General features: G+C 44.6%; 1 protein-coding gene across 16 annotated transcripts in view; it reads left to right on the top strand.

Moving 5' to 3' along the window:
• BCAS1 (brain enriched myelin associated protein 1) overlaps nucleotides 1-24,846 on the top strand; it is a 129,928-nt gene that overhangs the window by 52,867 nt on the left and 52,215 nt on the right. For 7 of the 16 annotated variants that reach the window (XM_072944450.1, XM_072944444.1, XM_072944440.1 and 4 more), the window contains exons 3-5: nucleotides 4,738-4,816; nucleotides 16,643-17,199; nucleotides 17,811-17,852. In XM_072944450.1, coding sequence (XP_072800551.1) covers nucleotides 4,741-4,816; nucleotides 16,643-17,199; nucleotides 17,811-17,852 — 675 coding nt within the window. In that variant the 5' untranslated portion in view covers nucleotides 4,738-4,740. Of the gene's footprint in view, nucleotides 1-2,397; nucleotides 2,475-4,737; nucleotides 4,817-16,642; nucleotides 17,200-17,810; nucleotides 17,853-24,846 lie in introns of all 16 variants that reach the window. The other 9 variants (XM_072944442.1, XM_072944441.1, XM_072944438.1 and 6 more) reach the window with 3 other exon arrangements.

Here is a 24,846-nt window from a genome sequence, read left to right as displayed (position 1 = left end):
CTCTGTTGCACCTACTGAACTCCGCCCCTGCACGTGAAAGCCGCCACACATAGAAAGTACATAAATGAATGGACGTGGATGTCTTCCCATAAAATTTTATTTATGGACACCAAAATTTGAATTTCATATCATTTTCATGTGTCACAATCTATGATTCTTTGGATTCTTTTCCCCAACCACTTATAAATGTAAAACCCATTAGCCCCTGGCCATCCTAAAACAGGCGGCAGGCTGAATTTATCCCACAGCTGTCGTTTGCTGACCCCCAGTCTTGACTATTCAATATTATATTCCTAATGTCCCATTTGTACATGAAGTGATAGCCTGTTGTAAGTATGCATATTCTGGATTTTATAAATACAAAATATTGCTACACAACTAGTGTCCTGTACGCTTTCGCACTGTTCAGCTTTGTTACATGTTTCAATTAGCACACATATAAAATCCCCAGATTCTGCCATCTGCCAAGTTCCCCCGAGAAAGCAGGTGGTGAGATCTGTGACCCTTTCCTGGCCTCCGTAATTTCTGATCACTCGAATCTGTTACCAGGTCACAAAAACTCATACCGTGAGCCAGAGGCCCGTGGGAATCCTTGGAGATGCACTGGCTGCTTTCAGCCAGAAATCAAAAGCCCTGGCTGTTCTTCTGAGAGCCACCAGGGCAGACGGGCCAGCAGCCAGGTCTTTAGAGAGGGGCTACCTGGGAATGTGTGTGAGAAAAGCTTTTGGGTAGTAAGGCAGCTTGACATGCCTAAAAGAGCCCCACCTCTGGAGCCAGACGTACGCTGGGTCAGATCCTCACTTGGCTGTTTTCTGGATGTGTGTCCTGGGTGAGTTTGGGAGACCACGGTATGTGGAACATTCCAGCGGTTGGGAGCACAGGCAGCCTGTGTTTGAATCTTGCTTCTGCCGTCATTAGCGGCTGACCTTTGGAAAGAAATTTAACCTCCTTGTGACTCAGCTTCCTCCCTCCCGTCTAAAATGAGATGATGGTGACACCTGTTACACAAGGCGCCGTAGGGCTACCAGCGACCAGACCGGAAACACGCTTGGAAGACAGGGCTTGGAGCTGAGAACAGGCTGAATAAATGTTTACTGTTCTCTTTACTGTTACAGCGAGGCCCTCGAGAGGGTTTAGTGATGATGGGGGGAAGTGCGTAGTTCAGCGCCTGCCGGGTCAGGGGTTGTTACGAACGATTGTTCCCTCCACTCAACTAATAAGTAATAATGTCGCATCTAATTAACGCAGATGCAGTGCTGAGAATAGGAGATATTACAATGGGTAAAGACAGACAGTTCCTGCCCTCGTGGTGCTTACAATCTATTGGGAAAGGGAGACAGAAGTTCAATATTCTGTTTTGCTCTGGATCAATTACTTCATTCCAGAACCATCTTATCTACCACCTCCTGCCTTCCACCACGGCCCCCCACCTGTTACGCTACCATTTTCCTTTTATTTATAACATTGAATCCTACGTATTTTATTTAACAAACACTCATAGATTGCTTATTAAGAGCCAGGCATTGTTGTAACCACTTTATAAGAACTAACTCATTGTGGCCATGTAGCCGTCCTGTAAGGCACAGAGAGGCTAAGGACACACATCCAAGGACACACAGCAGTGAGGGGCAGAGACAGGGTTCAAGCCAGGTTGTTTTGCTCCTGGTCTGTGCCTGTAACCACTGCACCATGCTGCCTTGAACTATTGAAAATGGCCTGATTTGTGGATTTATTGTCTATTTGTTTATTGCCTGTCAACCCACCAGATTGTACCTCCTTGAAGTCAGGGGGCCTTATCTTTTTAAATTCACAACTTTGACCCTACTGCCTAGCACAGCATAAGATGCAGAATTGGTTTTCAATATTTTTTGCATCTTTAGTATCTGTGGAATCAATAAATGAATGAAAATATAGCCAAATAAATATGTAATTACAAATAGTGCTAAGTGCTATGAAAAACAAAACAAAACATAACAAACAAAAAAAAATGCCAGTGCTATGAGAGGTTTTAACAGGGGACCTAATTTAGTTTGAGGGTCAGAGAATACTAGAAATTGTAAGTATTATTTTAACTGTCCTCATTCTAAAACCTCCTCGGTATCATAGCTGTGATTGGCCAAAAAGGGAGAAAATGTTATCTGCACCAAATATACTTTCCATGATGATAATATCCCCCCAAAAATGAAATGCAGTTAAAAGTCGAGGCTGCATTTGACTTTAATTCTGTTGAATATATGAGCCTCAAACCTCCTCTCATTTCCCAAAACAACTGCCTTGGGCTTGTGGTAACACACCCATAGTAACACGACAGATCTCTGCACGTTAGTTTGGAGTGAGACTTTTGTTTGTCTTGGGTTTTAAATTTTCTGTGTCTCTCCCTCTTTTTCTCTATTGCAGGGACAATGGGTAACCAAATGAGTGTTCCCCAAAGACTTGAGGACCAAGAGAATGAGTTGGAAACAGACACTCACAAGGTAGCGTAGTTCCCACAGGGTCATTGGCTACTAGCAGGTGGAGTCGGGGATGACGGCGGGATAAACAACAGGGCTCATCACACAGACGTGAGTGATGCCTCACTGCTTTCCCATGGCTTGTTCAGTTGTGGTCCAACCTCCAGAACCCATCAAGGAGCTTGTTAAAAGTGCAGGCTCTTGGGCTGGGAGCCTGTGGATCCTGTGTCTCTAAGCACCCCCATGGTGACTGATTCCTATGGGGACAATTTGATACCTGGTGTCAGGTGGGTTTGGACCAGTGGTTCTCAACTGTGGGTGATTTTGCCTCACCACCAGGGAACCTGGGCAGTGTCTGGAGATGCTTCTTGGTTGTCACAACTCGGGTAGTGCTACTGGCATCTAGTTACTAGAGCCAGGGATGCGGATGGACACCCTGCAACACACAGGACATTCCCACAACAAAGAATGACCCAGCCCAAAGGATCAACAGTGGAGAGGATGAGAAACCCAGTTTTCTATCAGTGACTTACAACCGTGGCTGAACAATAGACTCATCTGGGAAGCTTCAAAATAAATTGCGAGGTTGGCGTGGTACCCTAGACCAAAGAACTCAGAATCTGTGTGTGGGAACGAGGGCAGGCATCTCGATTTTCAAAGCTCCTCAGCTGCTGCATGTTCAGCCAGGGCTGAGAACTTGTTTGCAGATCCCCCCTGTAGAAGACCGCTCTGGAGAGCCGAGGCCAGGGACACCCAAATGTTTCCCCTGAGATCATAGATCTACAAGCAAGTTGCAGAAAACCTAAGTTTCCACCATCAGTGCTTCGGCAGTCAATTCCATTTCAGCCCTAGAGCCCAGGTGAAGATGGAAATCATTGTAGGAGGAGGTAATCCCTATGCATGAATATTGGTCAGAAGTCAGGGCATTCCTGCTCAGGATGGAAGGTCGGGTTTGGAGACATGGGCTGAAAACTCAAAGTTGGTCTCAAACCCGACTGTGTGTTAAAATTCCCTGGGAAATTTTGAAAACTTCTGATGCCCAGCCCCACTTGAGACCAACTAAAACACGCCTCTGGGTGTGGGCCCAGCCACCAGCAGTTTCTCAGGCTCCCCGAATGATTCTGGGCCTGGGAGCCTCTGGCCTCCAGGGGCCAGGGAGTAATAGAAATGAGCAAGGCAGGAGTGTGAAGCGCATTTGAAGAAGGCTGGCTCTGGCCGACTGCACCCTCAGCGTGGTCCCAGGGCCTTGTTTTTCATTAGGAGCTGGAAAACAGTGATAATGAAACTTGATTTTTAAATATTGGCAACTGATTCCAAAGTACTAAAAAAAAAAAAAAAACCCTCTGTGAGCCAAAGAAATCAAATTTGCACACCAAGTGCTACCCCAGGGGTGCCAGTGTGACCTCAGAGCCAAATGATCACATGGGTTTGATATTTAGATTTTATGACTTCCTGGTAGGACTAATGATAAATTCAAGAACACAGGCTTATTTTAAACAAAACTCTTACAAAAATGTAAAGAAAGGAGAAGGCGTCCATATCGCCCTAGGAGTTTCCCATCATCGGGAGGTTGGTATTTAGTCTTTCAGGTTTTTTTTTCCTCTCCGAATTTATTAACATGTATTATACTACTAAGTGTATTAGCAAAATAAGACAGGCTAAACAAAGCACTTAGCATATAATCAATATCCAATTGATGCCAACTACTCAGGGTACCATTTATTTTATTTTTAAAATGACATTATGTAACATGCATTCCTTTTTTCTTTCCTTGCCAGTCTGTGTCTGCGTGTATATGTATACATTTTTGTGTGAGTATGTATACATTTTACATATGTATCTATTTTGTATATATATACATTCACTCTTTTTTGATGGCTGCAATAAACAACAGAACAGGCCTGCTGCAGGACAGTGAGCGCAAGGAACCTCGCAGGGAACCTCGCAGGGTTTGAAATCTGCAAGTTCTTGATCCTGGCAGGTCAGACCAGTGCCCCAGTTTGCCCGTGTGTCCCAGCTGTATGAGGGGGACCGTCCTCCCTGTGCTGGGGGCTCACTGAAATGAGACATCGACCGTGGAAAGCTCTCATCAACACAGGAATCCAGTCCTTGGAGCAGGTTATTTAGTTTCTCTGAGGCGTGATAGAAAGCGGGGTAGTTTCTGGAAGTGCAGCCTTGAAATTAAGTTTAATTTTGTGAGACACCCTTGTGGCCTTGAGGTTCTTCCTTGAGTTCATCTGATTTTTCTCAAAAGACTCGCTTAACACTGCCCCGTGTTCTCTTCCAGGTGATGCCTGAGAGCGAGTGTCATCAAAACGGGATGCTGGTGGTCTCACAGCCCCACCCTGTTCAACAGTATGATGAAGGTCAGTGTAACGCCGGGACTGTTCCTCCTAGGGGATGAGGGGTGGGGGAAGGGTAGGGGCTGCTGATTCTGTTGATGGTGAAACAAAATCGAAGAGTTGAAGCCACAGGTGCATGTGAAAGACACTGGTGTGCTTCCTGGGGCTGCAAACACAGTGTCATAAATCGGGTGACTTAACAACAGAAATTTATTGTCTCACCATGGTAGGGGGCAGAAGTCAGAAATGAAGGTGTCGGCAGGGTTGGCGCCTCCTAGAACCAGGTGGAAGGCTCTGTCCCCTGCCTCTGCCCCAGCTGCAGGGAGCCTCACAGATTCCTCGTCTTCTAAGTGGTGCTCTCACTGTGTCTTCCCAGCATCTTCCTTCTACGCACGTCTGTCGCTGTGTCCAAACTTCCTGCTTTTATAAGGACACAGTCACATGCAATTGGGCACACCCCAACCGCCCCCACCTTAACGTGGTCATCTGCAAAGTTCTATTTCCGAACAAGAACTAGGGGATTAGGACTTCATCTTCTGGGGTAGGGGGAGGGCAATTCAAGTCTTGACAATACTTACTTTTCTTGTGTATGTATGTTTGGAAAGCCGAGGATTACAACAGATAAGTTAAAAGCAATAAAGTAAAAACTAAGGCTGGCCTCTTCAGAGTCTAACAGACCAAGATTGAAATCCCTGCTCTGCAACATACTAGCTGTGTGGTCTGGAGCAGGTCATTTGGTTTTCTAAGCCTCAGTTTTCCCATCTCTAAAGTGGGGATATGAACAGCTACATCACAGATTTGCTGAGAGGACTCAAGGAAATCATTCACAAAGCGTTCTATGAATCCCCCCCCCCCAAAGCGTCTTAAGAATCCCCCCCGAAAAAAAACAAAGTATTGAAGACAACAGAATTTTCTCTGCATGAGGGCAGTGTTAAAACTGGACAGTGTACTTACCTATTTGATTTTTATACTGGAGTAGAAGCCTATAAATTAGAAGCATCAAAAGTGACTAAGTTCTACTATGTGAAGGATACCTATAAATTACATAAGAAGAGGTAGTATAACCTAGTGGTTGAGGATAGGAACGCCGAATCAGACTGCTGGTTTTGCCACCTACCAGCTGTGTGACCTTGAGCCAGTTACTTAACTTCTCTGAACCTCAGCCTCCTTGTCTGTGAAGTGGGATGATAATAGTACCTGCAGTATAGGAATCAAATACAATGAAAGCATATTTCAGTGCCTGGCACAGAGTGGGTGCTCTGTATTTGTTAGCTGTCACGATTACATGGTGGTTATGGTTGCTGTCATTTACATGTAAGTTTCTGGTCTTCAGTTTCTTCTGAACAGTGAGGTGATGAATCATATCATCGGTTCTGGAGGCTTTAAATTTTCCTAGTATAAGAAAAAAACACCTGCTCTGTTTCCCCTCTCTGCGCTCTGCTGCTCACACCACATCTGACAGCAGATGTGTGGGTTTTCCACACCAAGTAGTTCTGTGACCCCAGCTGGGTGTCCTATAATTCAGTTCGGTTCTGACATCATCCACCAAGAGTTAGCATCAGTTCCCACAGGTTAAGGGCTCAGTCCCACCAGACTTCCTCCTACCTCAGTTGCCAGTTGCACATGGGGAGTCCCCAGGTTACCCACAACCTCTGTCCTGTGTGGTTACAAATCAGAGGTTCCCATGACCTCCTGTTCAGGTTCAGTTACTTGCTAGAATGGCTCACAGAACTAGGAAAACAGTGTACTTACTAGATTACCAGTTTATTATAAGAGGATGTAACTCAGCAGCAGGCAGATGGGAGAGGTGCCCGGGGAGAGCTGTAGGGGTGGGAGGCAGGGCGGATCCTGGGGGCAGTGGAGCTTCTGTCCCCTCTCAGGACACACCACCCTCCCAGGACCTCCACGTGGTCACCAACCCAGAAGCTCTCTGAACCCTGTCCTTTAGGGACTTTTGTGGATCCTTGACTAGGTAGGCACCTTAATTAAGTCACTGGCCACTGGAGATGAAACTCAAGACTCCCACCCTCTCCCCTCCCCAGAGATGGGGGCTGATGCTGAAAGTCCCAACCTTTAATCATATGACTTGTCCTCCTGGCAACCAGGGCCCCCACCCTTAGGGCTTTTCAGAAGTCACCTCATTAATAGAAACTCAGATGTGGTTAAAAAGGGGCTGGCTTGTTATGAAAAACAAAAGTCATCCCCGTGGCTCGTAAAGTTAAGTTTTAAAGCCGTGTCCCAGAAACAGGGATGAAGACCAAATATGTATTTCTCATTGTATTATATCCCAATATCTTACCTGGGTGGCTTATTAAAAACTTAGATGCCCAGGTCCCCTCCTGTAGCCTCTGTCTAGGAGACCCTGAGGTTGAGGCCCAGGGATCTGAACTGGTAAAAGCTCCTAGAGGATTCCGATACACAGCCAGGACTGGCAACCACAGGAGGAGAAAATGTCACCAGCCTCTTCCTGCCTCCCTCTCATGTTAATGCCCGGGGAGTATTGCGTTGTATGGACGAGCGATCGTTCATTTAACCAGGTCTCAACAGGTCCCTACTGATAAGCAATTAGGTTGTCTCTGACATTCTGCCACCACGACAATAGTCCAGCAGACAGTGTGTGTTATATGTAACTTCGTGCCTCTGGGCATTTACATCTATAGGGCAGCATTCTAGAAGTAGAAACTAAAGCTCACAGAGTTTGTGAATTTTTAAATATGGATGTATACTACTGAGTTCTCCTCCAAAGAGACGGCCGAATTACACTCCCACCAGCAATAGGTGTGGCTGTCCTGTCTCGCAGTCTCTCCCCTGCTTGCTCCTGAGTGTCTCCCTTTTCACCAGTTTAGTGGGGGGACTGCCAACTCCCGCTGTAATTTCGTTTTGCTTGTATTTTGCTGTTCAAGAGACTGAACATCTTTTCATTGGCTTGAAAGCCAGCCGTCTGTCTTCCCTGTGGACTCTCCGCCCGGGGTTGGGTGTTCACCCCCTCCACCCCATCCCCCACCGTGTGGGGGTTTGTTTATAAAATGTCTTCATTTTCAAGACTGAGATGTAATTCACAAACCATAAAATTCACCCTTTTAAAGTGTACAATTTAGTGCTTTCTAGTATATTAGCAAGGTGGTGCAACCATCCCCGCTATTGATCCCAGGACATTTCTTATCACGGCACAAAGAAGTTCCTCGAGCAGTTCGTCTCTATTTCCCCTCCCCCAGCCCCTGGCAACCACTAATCTACTTTCCGTCTCTGTGGATTTGCCTATTCTGGGCACTTTGTATGAAGAGCTTCATACAGTATGTGGCACTTTGTATCTGGATTCTTCCACTTAGCGTGATGTTTTCAGGGGTCTCCCGTGTTGTGGCAGGTAGAGGTACTTCAGTGTCAGATTGGGCTAAATACGCCTCCATTGTATGGATGCCCCACATTTTGTTTATCCATTCACCAGCTGATGGGCATCTGAGTTGCCACCTTTTGGCTATTATGAATAATGCTGCTCTGAGCACGTGTGTACAAGTTTTTTGTGTGAACATGTTTTCGTTCTCTTGGCTGTGTACCTAGGAATGGAATTGCTGGGTCACCTAGTAACTCCATGTTTAACTTTCTGAGGAACTGCTAAACGGCTTTCCAAAGCAACTGCGCCGTTTCATGTCCCACCAGCAACGTACGAGGGTTCTGATTTCTGCGCATCCTCACCGACGCTGGTTATTGCCTGTCTCGATTACGGGCATCCTCGTGGCTGCGAAGTGGTACCCTGCTGTGGTTCTGATTGCCTTTCCCTAACGATGGAGGATGCTGAGCGTCTTGTTATGCGCTCACTGGTCATTTGTAGCTCCGCCCTGGGGAATGTAACGTCTTCTTGATTTGACTGCTTTTCCCCAGCCTTCTCCGCCAGAGCGCCTTGTCTCACAGTACTTTCTGGCTAGCCCCTCTCAGTGCCCCGGGGCCCCAGGCTAGTCACTGTCACTCATTAGCAGTGTTCTGTGGGCCTGAATCCCACCTGCCCCCCACCTGCCCCCCACCCGCCAACCTGCCCCCACCTGCCATCTCCAAAGCCTACTCTTTGTGTCCTCACAGCTGAGGGCACTAATAGAATGATGTATGATTTTCCCTGGTAAATTTTTTTAACCACTTAAAAGGTGCTTAATATTATATTTGTGATCAATGTTCTGGCGGCTTCGCATCCCTGCCACCCTTGTGGATGGGAGACACTCATCACACTTCCGCTGGAAATGTGAGTCTTTGGAGCCTCTTTGGGGAAGGTAACCTGGCAGTGTCTGTTTTCAAAAATTAAACGTACATTAATTTGGGTGCAGCAGCTCCACATCTGGGCCTCTATTCTATAGAGACAAAGCACTAGCTTAGGAGTTTTGATCATGGAAATCTTCCACAGCATTGTTTGTAATGGAAATAGAAAAAAGTGGTGCGGAAACTATCAGAACATTCACTGATCAGGCAGTGGCTTCGGTGTCTTTTGGTATCTCCATACTAAGGAGTATTTTGCAGCTATTAAAGAGATAAGATAGCTTTGGATGTATTGACTGGGAGGGAGAACTGTGGTTGTCTTAGTCTGTTTGGGCTGCTCTAACAGAAATACCATAGACTGGATGGCTTAAACACCCTGTGTTATTTCTCGCAGTTCTGGAGGGCGAGAAGTCCAACATCAAGGGGCCAGCAGATTCCTCGTCTGGTGAGGGCCCTCTTCCTGGTTCACAGTCTACAGTCTTTTCACTGTGCCCTCACGTGGTAGAGGGGGTGAGAGGGGTCTTTGGGACCTTCTTTACAAGGGCACTAATCCCATTCATGAGAGCCCCACCCTCATTAGCTAATTACCTCCCAAAGGCTCCGCCTCCTAATGCCATCGCAGTGGGAGGTCAGGATTTCAGCATATGAATTTTGGAGGGGGGCCACAAACATTCAATCCATAACAATGATATACAAAAGCAATCACAAACTGTATCTAATATAACCCTATGTTTATAAAAACCAACAAGGACAAGTGCAACTCCTGTGTGCATGTATCTGGGATACTTGTACATATTTGTACGAGCAGGGACAGAGTTTGATAAGCCACACCGGTTTGCAGGTGTTGGTCATCCTGCAGTTAGGGTGCAGGGTGGAGACAAGGAAAGAAAAGAGTTGAGAGATTGATCATATGGGAAGTAAACACATGTTAAATGTGTCTGAGCAAACTGAGAAAAAAAAATCAAGCATCTGACGTGTCTTTGAGTGACAATAGTTACTCATGTTGGCGCAAAGGCTGGCTCTGCATTTGAATTATCTTTGTTCCAGACTTTTGTAGGCATATGAATGATAGGAAATGTGTGAGTAAAGAGGAGAGGGGAAAGCATGAGCCTCACCAGGGCAGTCTTGCCCCACAGTGACCGACACTCATGGCTGACTTTAGAGGATGCTCTCTCGAGAGCGAGGGGTGGGCAGTTACCTTTGGCCCACATAATTTGAACCCAGCATTTTCATCACCAATGTTCAGGTGTGTTGTGTCCAACCAATAGCCAAGAATTCTTCCCTCCTGCCCCCAACCCTATTCCTTTCTTTTATTTATGCTAGAGTTTCTTGAAGAAGACATCCTGGCTTTTTAATTTTGAAATGGAAAGCATGAAATCTGATCATTCAGTGAAATTTTCAAATCTAACATCTTCCTCCAAGCCGTAAGTATCTGCCGCGTGAATCCTTATTTCAAGACCTTTAAAACAACAAGTGCATTTACACAACACAGAAAGCCACAGTTGTTTGAAGTGTCATTTGACTCCTGCAGGCTGACCGCGAGACAGGGTCATTTTTGCAGAACATTTTGAGGCCTTCATCAGTGTTCCCAAGGGACCGTCGTAATCCTTTGATCCTCAGATGCAGTTCTCCTTTGAAGAACTTGGCGTGTCGTCACCTACCTTCCCTTCTATTTTCCCTTCTCCTCTGGTGCACTGCTTTAAGTCTGCCAGATCCTCATCCGACAATAGCCACGTGTGTGATTTTTACATGACTCTCCGCACCCTCCGCCTTTTGCAAGATTTGCGGTTTCCCTTTGCAGTTGGGGTGCCTTGTCTTTCCTCTTCATTTAACGTTTATCCTGACGGATCACCACACTGGCACACATGATGGTGTCACAGAGGAAGGGGGGTCTGAGTGGGGAATCGTCAGTAGACACTTCATTTGTGAACAAAATCATAACGATGCTACCGACCTGGGTCCTTGGACTTTTTCATCAGTAGAAATTGGTAAGGAGCCAGGTGAGGAATCCAGGCAAGGCTTCGCTGAGGCTGGGGCTGCAGCGCGAGGGAGCAAACACAAGAAACAGGTGCCCTTGTTCCCGAGATGGGCAGGGCGAGCTGATTCCTTAACTGGGGTGACAGCAGGGGCTGGTTTGGGCAGGAGGCGGAGCTTGGGTGGCCTGCCCCCCCCCCGGAGGTGCCCTGTGCCAGGATCACGCGCAGTGCCCTGCTTTAGCTCCTGGCACCTCAGAGGTGGCAGTTGCTTCGTGGCCTTTTTGTATTTTGTTGTTCACAACGGCCCCAACCGTGAACGTGTGCAGTTAGTTTTAGTCCCTCATAGTTTCTTTGTACTCTTTTGCTGGAGATGTTTGTCGGTGCAAGCACTCTGGTAAAGGGTCCCAGGTCTCAGGTCTCAGCCTCTCTCTGCTTCCCTCTTTATCCGTAAGAACTCTGAAGATTTGGGTAATGGAATTCTCCAAGGGAAAGAACTCCATCTCTGCCACCACCACGATTACACGCATGGCTGTTTTGGCTGCTGTTAACATCATGGTGGCTGAGCGCTTGGTCTGCCCCTGGCTGTGCTCGCTGCCTTACCTGTTCCCTGCCTTAATCCTAGGATGTGCCAAGCACTGCTGGAGGCACCGGGAATGCAGACCAAGTCTGTCCACCCAGTGTGTACATTCTAATGGGGAAGAAACAAGTAAACGATGAATTAATGAGATCATTTCAGAGACCAAGACGTGCTCTGCAAACTCTACATGAGTGGGAGGGGTTACTTTAGAGAGAAGGGTCTAGAAAGGTGTGACCTGGGGCCTGAAAGATAACAAGGGACAATCTTAGGGGAAGCATTCCCACGTGGAAAGGTCAGGTGCCAAGGGCTTCGGGTGGGAACAAGGCTGGTGTGCAGAGAGGTGAGAGGAAGCACACGGTGCGAGCTGAGGTTCTGGCGGGTGTGGACATGGCAGAGTTTGGAACTTGATTTTACTTGTAGTGAAGCCCTCTTTGGATAGTTTCATGCAGAGGAAGGATATGATCTAATTTTTATTTAAAACAAACAAACAAAAATCGTACACTAGTGTTTCCCAGATATGAGAAAGCACAGGGCTTTTTGTCCCCCTTGTGCATATTTTTTTCTTGAAAATCCACTAATTCTTTTAACCAAACTGTTTCATTCATCTCCCTCCCTCTTCTGCGCTTGCTTCTACTACAACACATTGTCAAGAATTTGAGCTTTGGAATCAAGCAAACGTGGGTTCAAATCCTGACTCCACCAGTCACAAACAGGATGATGTTAGCAAAGTAACTTTACTCTCAAAGCCTCAGTTTCCCCACCTGTAAAATAGGAATGATGGTCATACCTATCCTGTAGATTTGCTGTAATACGTAAATAAAATATTTCTTGTTATGTATGACATTTATTATAATGCCTTGCACCTGGAAAACATTCAGTGAATGTTAGCTATTATGTTTACAGTTGTACCAAGTAAAAATTTTAGCTTTGTCACATAAAAAAAAAAAAAGACAGTTCTTCCTCAGAAGTTCTGAATAGTGTAATACAAACCTTGTGTGTGTGTGTGCGCGTGCGTGTGTGTGTGTGTGTGTTTTAAATATGCAGTAGAATTCTGACAATGAAGTTTGTCTTGACTAAGAATACTTGGTACTTGGAAAAAACATTCTTGAAACTTCTCAGGCGCAGGTTCTTAGATTTTTGAAGATAAATTAATTTACATCATTACTATTTTAAAAAGTCTTTCCAGAGCACCCAAGTTCACAGGTTAAACCATTGGAATAATTCCTTTCCTTATGACTTATATTTTGGAAATTAAATAGTAATTATAGTAACAATATATAAATATAACAAAAATAACTAATATTTTAAAAAACCCATCACATGCTAGCCTATGTGAAATGTCTCGTAGGAACTATTTCATTTAATCCTCACAGTTACCCTTTGAAGAAGGCACTTTTTTTTGTCTGTTTTATGAGAAAATTGAGGCATGGAGATATAAAGGAACTTGTCCAGGTCACATATTTAATATTTTAGAGTTAAAACCCAGGTCCCTTTGATCCATAATCTAAGCTCTTAACAATGACACCAAGAGGCCACTGGAAGTAAGTTTTCCATCATGTCTAGATAAAACGACTTTCTTAAAACATGCACACACACACACTACAAAACTATCTTTTCTACACTAAGGAGATCAAAACTTTCAACTCTCCTGAATATTTGAGAGCTGCCATTTGCATTCTTGATTTCTTTTTATCTTCCTTAAACTCATACATTTTTCTTTATGAAGAGTGAAATCTCTTTGTCATCTGTTTGTCTGCTTTGTAAGAAAACTTTTTATTGAAACCAGATTCCAGATGGACTTCTCCCAAGATTTTTCATAGAAACGGAAAGCTTAGTTCTGATAATCTAAGGAAGGAACTTCTTACTTTTTCTATAATAATGTGAGGAAGGCATGTGAATCATGCCTGTCTTTGCAAGAGTAGAAAACCTGTAACTCCAATAGGTTTTCTTCCTGCTCGTTCATACAGATTGGATTTGTGTGTGTGTGTGTATAAGTTACTGTTTCATGACATATTTTATTTGTTTTGTAATGTTTATCTAAGATCTCAAGTGACTGTAATATCTTTTCCCAAGTGGATTTTTTTTTCCTTCACTTTTACTGAGGAAATGTTTTTTGTTTCTGTGGAAAGTGAGCTTCTAAGAACTCACTTTCTCTCATTTCATTTTCTTTCCCCTCCTTCCTCCCATATTAAATGTCTCCCAAACATATCTGAAAGGCCTGGAGACAACTTTCCAAGGAGAAGATTGATTGCTCTTAATTAAGAAGTGAAATAAATCCTGACCAATTCCCTGAAGTTCTCTCCAAGTCACTACATATGGGTTATGTGAAAAAAAAGAAAAGAAAAAGAAAACGATTTGCTGGCTAGGTAATAGTAAGCCAGCTTCAGGGGTAGCTGCATCCAGGTGTCCAAATGTGATCACTGGACATGTGCCCCACAGATCTCTTGGCTCTGCTTTCCTCTGTGTTGGTTCTCAGGCAAGCACTCCCAAACGTACTACCCAAGGCCACCACCTCCAGGTGTGCCCCCTACAGGTTTGCCAGCCCAAGCACAAAGATTGTAACTCTACTCACAGGTCAGCAAAAGTCATTGGATTTATTTTTCAGTCTAGCTTAGGGCATGTGTCTACCTAGGAGGTGAGCATTTTAGCAAGAGACATAGAAGCTCCAGGCAATGGACTTGGAGGTACACTCACCCAAGTTTGGGTGCTTCACTGTTATGGGCTGTCCTATCTAAGAAGTTCTCATTCTTCCAAGTTATCAAAAACACCTTACCCATTCTCTGACATCAAGAGCTTTGGTTTGCATCTGCTGTAACTCTAAATGCACTGAAGTCTAGTCTGTATACCTGACTGTAAGGAATAGATCATTTATTAAAGCAATAGATTGGCACTTTTAAAAGTCTGTCCATGGAAAGGTTTTTTTTTTTTTCCCCGAAGACTTTTCTCTGAGTGTAACACTTTTACTCACCATTAGCTCCTTTGGTTCCCAGCCAGAGAGTAAGCAAGAGAGGCAAAAGGCTAAAAGAGACCAGTTGATGTTCTTGGCATTTTGAAAAGCCCTTCCTTGTTTTGAATCTTAGTCGCTCCCTTTTTTGTCAACTGTTTCCTCTTCCCCTGGCATGGAGAGTCCCCACCATTCATTTATATTCTCGCTGACACTTCAACTGCCTGACTTGCTCACTTGGCATCCTGACGCATCCATCCATCACTCCCTTATTCCCATACTCTCCCTTCCCTTCCCTTCCCTTCGAAGTGTGATATTTACCACAGTTAGGAATTCCAGGACCACAGAGAAAATGGCTAGGAAGAGCTGGAAGATAAAACCAGTGTTCATACAGGGTGATCTCCTTAAGGTCTGAGTTTATGAGGAAGCTCAGGGCTTGTCACTGGACTTCTGTACCATTTCTGCTCTGCTCCTTGGTGCTTAATGAGGAGCCCGCCATTCTGCACAAGAATCCAATGCTCTGTCCCTCTGCCTCTCTCTCTCTTTCCTTTTTTGTTTGTTCTTGACTCTAGACACTGTGAGACACCAGAGTCTGGCAAAGATAACCGCTGATGGGGGTGTGTGTGTCTTTCTCACTTCATCTGGGCAATACGAGAAGACCTAAAGAAACCTCTGTTCTCTTCTTTCTCTTTCTGCAAATAGATACTAAGAAGCGGTTGACTACAAACTACAGCATCACAGTATCTGTCGGTTATTAAGCACCTGCTGTGGAAATGTCAGGGCTCCTGATCCTTTGCATGCGTTTTCACCACCCTGCAAGGGAGCTTCAATTATTCCTATTTTACGTCTGAGGACATGTAAAGATTTTTCGTGACTTGTCCAGGGTCACACAGCTTATCAGTAGAGAATCTTGAGCTTTAACTGTGATTTCAAATTTTGTGGTATATTTTCCCTATCGCACTGCTTTATAAAAGGGACAGAGAAAAGGAGGCAGTTCAATTACCTCCATGCAGAGTCCAAAACACAAACGGGGGGATTCTGGACACAGCGCCCCTCCCTGGAGGAGGCAGAGCCTGCTTTCCCACGCACAATCTTGCACAGCTGACCCTACCCCTCTGCCTTCCCGCAGCCCAAGATCTAATCTGCCTTCCCGTGTAGACATCTGCTATTCCAGCCTTCAAAATGGAAACTTTCTGGTATTCCTTTTTGAAATCTTCCAGTGTTCTCAACAGCCTATGTAACATAGGTCTACGGTAAGACAGAGCATGAACTTTGGAGTCAGATTTCTGCCCATAACTAGACTTTGTTTGCTGGGCAGCCATGGGAAGGTATATCAAGCTCTCTGGCTGTCCGTTTTCTCACTCACGAATCATGATAATAACTAACGTTCATGACATTTAATGAGCCCTTACTATAGTCTAGGCCTTGAGAATATTTAAGAATATTAAGTCATGGAATCTTCATAACAAAATTATGGAATAGGTTCTGTTTGCTTCATTTTACCAGAAAATTGAGGCACAGCAAAGTTAAGTAACTCAGATTCAAAAAGATCATCTTGCTCAGTGGTTCTCAAGAGTGAGTGAGCTTTGCCCCCAGGAGACATCTGGCGACATCCAGACACATTTCTGGTTGTCACACTAGGGGGTGCTACTGGCATCTGGCGGGTAGAGGCCAAGGGTGCAGCTGAAGGGCCCACGACGCACAGGAATGAACCGGCCCCGCATGTCAGTAACCCCGAGGCTGCAAAACCTTATTCTCCTAACCCCGCAACTGCAGCCCTGCCCCCCAGCTTTCATCACAATAATTTGCTTCTCGCAGGATGGCGGTGGAGATAGAAGAAGATGGTGACTGTGTCCCTAGGTCTAGCACAGCACCTGCTGTGTGCTTTCCAGTAACTCGGCTTTCCTCCTCACTGACCTCCCTTCTCTCTTCCGAGAACAGGGCCAGCAGCCTCTCGGTGTCTGACTTCTGCTCTGCAGAGGCCCGGGACCCGAGGACCACAGAACCGCAGTCGGCACCACCGCCTCTGTGCATGAGACGTGCGGAGTCCATCAGCCATGCTTGACTTTCCCCGCTGGTTGAATGACCGCTGTTTGTGTCTGTGCTTACAGTCGATTCGGGAACAAGTGTCCGGGAGGATAATGCGGCCACTGCTTCCCCCACCACAATGGAGATAAGCGCTGTTGCGGATGCCAGCGGAAAGAATCTTGGGAAGGAGGCCAAACCCGAGGCACCAGCTGCTAGATCTCGTTTTTTCTTGACACTCTCTCGGCCTGTACCAGGACGTGCCGGAGACCAAGCCACGGATTCATCCACTGGGTCAGTGAAGCTTGATGTCAGCTCCAATCAAGCCCCGAGGAACAAAGACCCGAGTGAGCCCGGGGCGCTTCCGCGCGCAGCTGCACCGGGGCGCGACCCAGATAAAACCCCCGGGCCGACCCCGGCCGCTCAGCTCGGCCTCTCTGCCACCTGGGGACCTGAGTCAGGGGGAGCAGCCCCCTCCAAGCCGAAGGACCCCAGCTTCTTTGACAAACTCTTCAAACTGGACAAGGAACGGGAACAGACGCCAGTCGACAGCCAGCAGGAAGCCAAGTGCGCGCAGCATCAGGACCAGGCGCGCGAAACTCCTGGATCATCGACGCAGTCGAGCAATGTCCCTGCAGAGGGGGTAAGTGCTGAAAAGGACGGTCCATTTTGCTCTTAACGCCAGCTCAGGGGGCCTCGTGGGGGAACACTGTTGCACACGTGTGGCTCTCTAGTCACCAGGGGGTCCCTGCAGGGTCTCAAGCCGTGGATCCCTCTAGAACAAACAGCACATTGTAGCGCGGTGCCTGCCCATGTTTCCGTGGGCAGAAACATCTGCTGGTGGAACAGTAACAGCTGTGGCATCTGTTTAGTGTAAAAGAAGAGAGGAGGGGAGTTACACACAGATGAATTCATCCTTCCATTCATCAAAGGCAGAGGTGGACAGTTTGCGTGTATGATCAATGGAGTCTGGAGGGAAAGGCATTAGTAAAAACTGTTCCTCAGAGACTTCAACACCTGTCCCCGTCTCAGTAGCCTGCTTCCCGGATAGGATGTTTATAGGCTTGTATTGGAATGCATTTCATTTCTTACTTTTAATAGCTTGGATTGATCTTCAACTGTCTTTTTCACTCAAGTGTGCGTTGAAATCAAGAGCTTTTACGGCTCTGGGAAAAAGACTTTTTTTGTGTACTAATTATTTTCCAACAAGCTGGAGTAATCCTTTGTAAAAACTGGATTTTCTTTTTTTTTAAGGAGGCATCTGAACTGGTTGCTTTCTTTCCTGAACAAAGAAAGGCAAGTTCTTTTGATCTTAAAAAGAGCATTTGCTTTTAACCTTGGGAGTTTGTTTGTGTTTGGGGGCGGGGGGAAAGAACTCCTTAAATGAAGAAGGGAATACAAGTAGATACATTGTACTTTATGGCACTTCTTTCTTTAGTTGATGGTCTTTTAAACAACAGTATTTTTCAGAACTTGGGAATAAAAGTGCCTCTAGTTGAGGTTAGACCCAGGGAAAAGTTAGATGGTCTGTTTTTTATTACATGGTGGTGTATCGTGGGTGTCCATATATTTGTCTTAATGACAACTAGCTTCCCTGCCAGGTTGCTAATAATAACACTGGCTGTCATTTATTTTGCATTTACAATGTGCCAGGCTGTGTACTAAGCACTGTCCACATACTATTTTCCTTCAGGAAAATGACTGTCACATTAATCTGTGGTTTAATTTTTTTTTTTTTTTGCCTTTAACGGAAGCAGTGTGGATTGAACCCAGGGTCTCCGGCGTCCCAAGCACATGCTGTACCACTGAGCCACCACCAATCTATGGTTTTAATGCATCCAGGGTGGTATCAAGAATTATACTGTAAATATTAGACACCAGCTGAATAGTCTGGACAGTTAGAATTGGGGAAAAGATAAGGCTGATGTGTTTAGGCTCATGCCATCAGCATCCTTGTTGTTACTGTAAACTTTTACTCCAAGAACTGATTTTTAAATTTTCTTTCAAAAGTTAAAAAAAAGAAAAAATGCCCTTTCAATGCCCCCTTCTCCAAAGGCACCAGTCAGTTCAGGAGCCAACTGAATAGCTTTCTGTATAATTCAAAGTGAGTCTTCAAATGTATGCAGGCATCAAATCTTCACTGAGTGTGGCACTGCCCTGCACCAGTGAGGCAAGGCCACCATGGTGGACAGGACAGGGTCCCTATCCTCAGGGAGTCTGTGGTCTAGCCAGAGAAGAGATACCAAAAATTCACAGTTATGGTGCAAGGGCTCTGCTGGGGAGGATGAGGAGAAAGAGCCTCGCTGGCCCAGGGAACCTTCCATCAAATGTATAAACCTGGAGCCCGGAAGGTCCGTATCTTGGGGACAACAAACTGATCCTCAACACTCATGAGTATCTGAGAAACGCTTTACCACTTCACTTTGCGTGGGGACACTCTTGTTGCATCCTCATTATTGGTCACGGGCTCCTGAAGTCATCTGAAGGTTCTGAGTTTTTGAATGTCACATGTTTCCCTGATATAATATCTTTGGAATTTGAAATATGGATGCCAACTTTGCACTCTATGCTTATAAAAAGTGGGAAAGTTATGAAATAGCCACTCATTTCTCCTTCCGTCTGTGAACTTGTGGATATTCAAATACATGTATCTGCAAAGATTTTTAAAAACAACAACAACAAAATAGCCTTCTGTTTGTTAAGATTTCTGATCTGATCCCTGGCTGTACAGTCTGTATTTGTGGGGGGGCGGAAATCAGTCATTCTGGAAGTGTAATGAGAGAACCCAGCCCTCAGAAAGTAACAGGAATGAAACTTCTCAATCAATGGCTTTCTTGGTCGGAGCGCTGCATTGTGCATGCGTGGCCGTCAATGTATTGATTCAGAATCCTTAGGGTAAAATGATGCCCTGGGCTCAGCCATGTCGGCTGTCCCTGCCCTCCCACCCACGCACGCAAACCCTTCCCCCCGGTTCCCCTGCGTGTTCCTTGCTGGATTGGAATTCCAACCACAAACCCACAGAGCTGTGAACTGGGAGAAGGATGCCACCATTGCATTCTGGGGGAAACACACAAATCTTCTGTGTCTTTAGAACGACAATCTTATTTTTGTGCCTCATAAAACAACATTCAGAACATAGGCATAATTAAAACAAGGCCAGAATTCATGAACAAGTAAAGCATTTACTGCATGGGCCAAAGAAAAGATAAATTATATGCCTGAAAGGTTTCACTGAGCTGTGATTCACTCAAAGCAACGTGCTGGCAGGGGTGTGGGTGTCTCTTTCATTTTTCTCTGCCCTTCAACAACAGCACCAGAACTGTAAGATATGCATTTAAGAGATTCATTCGCCCCCACCCCCGCAAATTGATCACAGAAGGAAAATTGGAGCTTTATTGGTTTGAAAAAACCACACGAAATTTCTGTCGTCACTGATAATTCCAGAAGCGTCTTTGTGTTAGGGGCAGGGGAAGGGGCTTCAAGTGTTGCCAGGCATGGATTCAGGAGATTTAAACAAGAATATTTGTTTTCTTTAAAAGTTTAATTAAATTCTGCAATTGTTATTTAAATAACTTTGTGCAGGGCATTTAAAGACTAAATGGTCCTAGTTCTTCAAAGATCATATGATCTAGTAAGAGACACATGTTTTAGGGAGGTTGTGGTAAGTGCATTAATCCTCAAATTCATTCAGGCTCCAGATATTAAGAGAAACGGTGATTTTCTTCCTTTCCTTCTCTCTCTCGAACACACTTCATCCAGGCTTTTGTCTTCTATACAAACTGCTCTTGTCAAAGTTGCCACGATGTTGCACCTTCCTGCCACCCTTCACCTCAGCTGCCAAACTGGATACGTTTCCACCTTTATGCGGCTTGCCAGTCACAGCTGACGCAGCCCTGCACGTCTTCCTTCTTGAAACATCGTCCTCACTTGTTTTCCGGGTGCTCCCCACTTCCTGGCTGCTCTTCCTCAATCTCTTCTGCTGAGTCTTATCCTCTAGACGTTGGTCTCCCCCAGAGTCCAGTTCTTGGATGTCTTCTTTAACTACACTGACTCCCTTGGCGCTCTCCCAGCCCCAGGGGTTTACATAGAGCTCTCTACTGACGAGTCCCAACGTGGCGTCTCTAGCCCAGATCTACCCCTGAAGCCCAGACTTCAGGATCTAGCTGCCGCTTCTCCACGTCTGCTTGGATCTCCACATCTCCATGTGAGTGTTCCCTGAGCGGCTCAACCGCGATATGTCCACTATCAACCTCTTCATTCACGTCCAGTGACTTGTTTAATCCACAGGCTTTTCTCGTCTTGGTTCAGGGCAACTCCGTCCTACCACTGCTCTTTAGTGGTAGAATTGCAATCAAAGACCCAAGGTCTCAAGAGTCCTTTTCTACGTGGTATAAAGTAGTGAATTAAAATGTAAACCTGGCAGTCAGGTCGCCGAGGTTTCAACTCTGCCTCTGTCACCTACTGGCTGTGTGACCTTGGGCAAGTTACTTAACCTCTCTGAGTCTCCGTTTCTTTGTCCTTAAAATGGAGACGATAATAGTATCGAGCACATTTTCACATTTATTTACACTTATGAAAGTTAAGTGAGATAAGTCATGTAAAGTAATTAACACAGAGATACTGCATCTTGAGAAAAATAAGATGTAACAATTATCAGCAGAATGGCTTTCTCCCTATTACTCCACATTTTATTCTTTTTACCTTTCCCTTCTATAACCCTCAACTAGAACTTGCAGAGACAGCACAATAGAATCTAATTTGAATACTGTGTAACCAAAGGCATTAAGTCCTAATCTGGGTTTAAGAAAAAAAGTGCAGGAGTTGTGAAATTGTTTTAGAAACAATATAAATTAAAATGCCCGTGCCCACAAGCCCCAGTTTCTTAGTCTGACATTCCAGGATCTCTACAAACTTTCCGATATCTGTGTTTCTAACTGTGTTTTCCCCCATTCCTTTAAATTTGCCCAGTCAGAAGGGCCAACATATGACCTGTTTAGATGCTGTCTGCTTCAAAGTATTTTCTCTGCCTGTAGCTCTTTCTCTCTCTGTTGCTCAAAAATTTACTTCACATTCAAGTGCCAAGTTCCCCGTGAAACTGACCAGATGTCCCCTCTCCTGAGGGGTTTCTCATGACATAAATCCCTGCAGTATTTTATTTTTTGTATCCTATCCTATATGTTAAATGAAATTCTGTGATGAAACCACTTTGAAGGAATCATCTCATGGAAACATCAGAGCTTAGAAGGGCATTTTTATATCTTTGCCATTTTACAGATGAAAACGTCAAAGCTTTAAAGAAACTAAGTCACTCATTCCAGATTACACAGCTTAGAAAGAATTGTCCGTCTCCAACGCCCATGCTTTCCATGCTTAATATTATGTTTTTAGCAATTATTTGAAACTGCAGTGAGGTTGCAACGATGCCAAATTGAGTAATGTTAATGTGAAGAAGTGCTATGCACAAATAGTATGTGCAAAACTGGGAATATCAAGTGAATCTCAAATCAAAAGGGAAAAAAAGAAAAGAATCACTTCATTCCAACATTAGAAAGTCAAGCGAATTATAAGCCATGGGTTTTTAAAATTTCATTTTGTTTACTTCCAGCCGCAGGCCATGATATTTCAACAGGTGAAGAGAACCGCCCACCCAAAGACTGTGTCAGTGCAAAGGAAAAACCCATCTTAAATTATTCAAGTCAGGGAGTAACCAAGGTTTTCAGCTTTAACACTTTAATCTTTAGGAACTTTATAAATTAGTACTAAGAAACGTTTGATAAAAAACGTTGGCAGTGGCGGAGGTAACGTGCAAATGTTAGCAGCCTGAGTGACACAGGAATTAACTCAGACTCGACCACGTACTAGCCTTGTGGGAGAGGCAAATAATAGTTGCCCCCATTTTTAATAATTCGCTCTTCCTGGGCTGTGTAGGAAGCATTCTGCATACCTTATCTGCTTTGATTCTTACAACAACCCGACAGGGTAGACATTTTTATTGCCATTTAACAGATGGTGAAACCAGAGCTCAGAGAAGTTAAGTTACTTGCTCAGGGCCACACAGCTGCACTAGTGGCAGAACTGGAATCAAGATCCCTTCACACTCAGTCGCTTCAAAACCTTGTGTTTTCATCCACAAGGGGAAGCTCCTGCCTGCCCTGGGGCTACTACAAGGGGAGAGGACATGGGCTGTCAGTGGTAATGATGCTACATGAAAAAGCCCATTTTCGAAATTGTCAGAAACTTAGAAATCAAGACTATGAAACAGATCCAACGGCTTTCCAGCATGATGGAGTTTGGGTAGTGTATCATCTAGGGTGCCTTTGGCTGCAAGTAAAAAAACCAAAAAACCAAAAAAACAACCCTGCTCAATCAATATGTCTTAGTTAATGAGGAGAATGTACTATTTCTTGTACATAATAAGAACTCTAGAAGCAGGGGGGTTCAGTGTGGTGTGGCGTCTTTACAGCCCCCAGATGTGTCAGTCTCCACTGCCCTCCGTGTACTGATCAGCTTGGTTCACGGGCTTGGTCCCTTGTGGTTTTTCTTTTGCTTTTCATTTTGTGTGTGTGTGTGTGTGTGGTTTAGTTGATGTACAACATTATGTAAGGTGTAGGTGTACAACATAGTGATTCACAATTTTTAAAGGTCATACTCCATGTACAGCTATTACATAATACTGACTTTGTGGTTTTAAGGAGGCTGCCATAGTTTCAAGCAGTGCATACAGATGGTCATTATGTCCCATGAAGTGAAAAAGGAGTTGCCTGAGATTCACCCATTGGTGAAACTGAGTCACGTGTCTGCCTGGAGGGTTTAGAAAGCTTCTACGATAGAAAGCAGGCTCTTCCAGCAAAGATGACTTGCCACAGATAGAAACCAGACATATTATTGTCTATCAGCTTTATGTTAGGAAATCATTAAGTGGGTGGAGCTAGAGGCGGCTGGTGTGGTATCCCCTTATGGTAATTTATTTAAATAGACTCGTCAAACTAGCTCTTTAACTTGACCCACAGTGAGAAACAGATGTTACCTCCTGACCTGATACATGTGCACGTACACAAAACAAAGAATTCACAAAATAGTACGATTCTTAAGCACACAGGCTGGTGCTTTGTAGTCTTTCTAGTCTGTTTTTTTTGATGGTTTTTAAATGCTGGTTGGGACCCGCTAAATTATGTTCCGATTCACTAATAGTCACAATCTGAAGTTTGAAAAGCTCTTTTCTACCGTCATCGCCCTTTTCATGTCTGGAGACAGCGATCTTGAGGGATATGACTGTTTCTTATGCAACTGGCTGTTCCCAGTGCGCACCGCCCGGCACACCTTGGCATGCAGTAATGTTTGTTAGATGAATCTTGCAAGAATACTAATGGTACACATCATGTTATGATTTTTCAGAGAACGTTAGAATGTATTATTGCAATCTTGTGATCAGCTCTGCCTTTAAATAACTTTAAATAAACAGTGATTTCAAAACCTATGTATGTTCTAGATGCTTCCACTTAGATAAACTATGCAGAATCATATATCTCTACCACTTATTTGGTATTTTTAACTCAGTCTTTAGTATGTTCTGGTGTTACTCATCATGGTTGAATATCAAGTGAATTGTGTTTTGCAGTGAATTTGCAAAATAGATTTTTGAGTTTACTTTCCCTTTGGTGTTATTCAGTCTGATTCTCGCCTTCCAAGGTTATAATAACAGCCCTAGTTTATGGAGCATTGACTAACTCACAGAGAGGTGAAGTAACTCTCATACAATCATGTGGCTAGAAAGCAGCAGAACTGGAATTCGTCACCAGCTACTTAGCCACTGTGCCTCTAAATTCAAAAAGAAGGAGTGCTTAAAACCTTTTGAAACATCTTCTATCTTTTTTAAATTTCTGAAGCTCATATGTCACAAACTAATGTTTTGTGGGCTCATCTGTCCAATAAGATTAGCCTAGAATTAGGGCCCCATCCATCATCAAAGAGTTTTTGAAAATCGTACTTGCTTTATACTCCTTCCTGAAGATTCACAATGGATGTCAGCCTGCTAAAGGCTCTGAGAAGTCCTGCAGCAAGCACACCAGCTTGACTTTGTTTAACTGAGTGTTTCTCAGACTTAATTATCCATAGAACTATTAGCTGTCTAACCGGTTGGGTGTATCTTCCAAGGAATAGTTCTTCTAGGAAATGCTGAGTTAGACATGTAGACCAAAGTTGGAAAACGACCTCTTGTAGGATGCATCAAGCCACAGATTGGTTTTATATGACCCACCCAGTGTTTTAAATAATATTTTAATTAATTGAT

Source organism: Vicugna pacos, chromosome 19 (assembly GCF_048564905.1).
Source record: "Vicugna pacos chromosome 19, VicPac4, whole genome shotgun sequence".
NCBI classification, from domain to species: Eukaryota; Metazoa; Chordata; class Mammalia; order Artiodactyla; family Camelidae; genus Vicugna; species Vicugna pacos.
The sequence above is the reverse complement of the archived record's forward strand: the minus strand, read 5'-3'. Positions and strand labels throughout refer to the sequence as shown.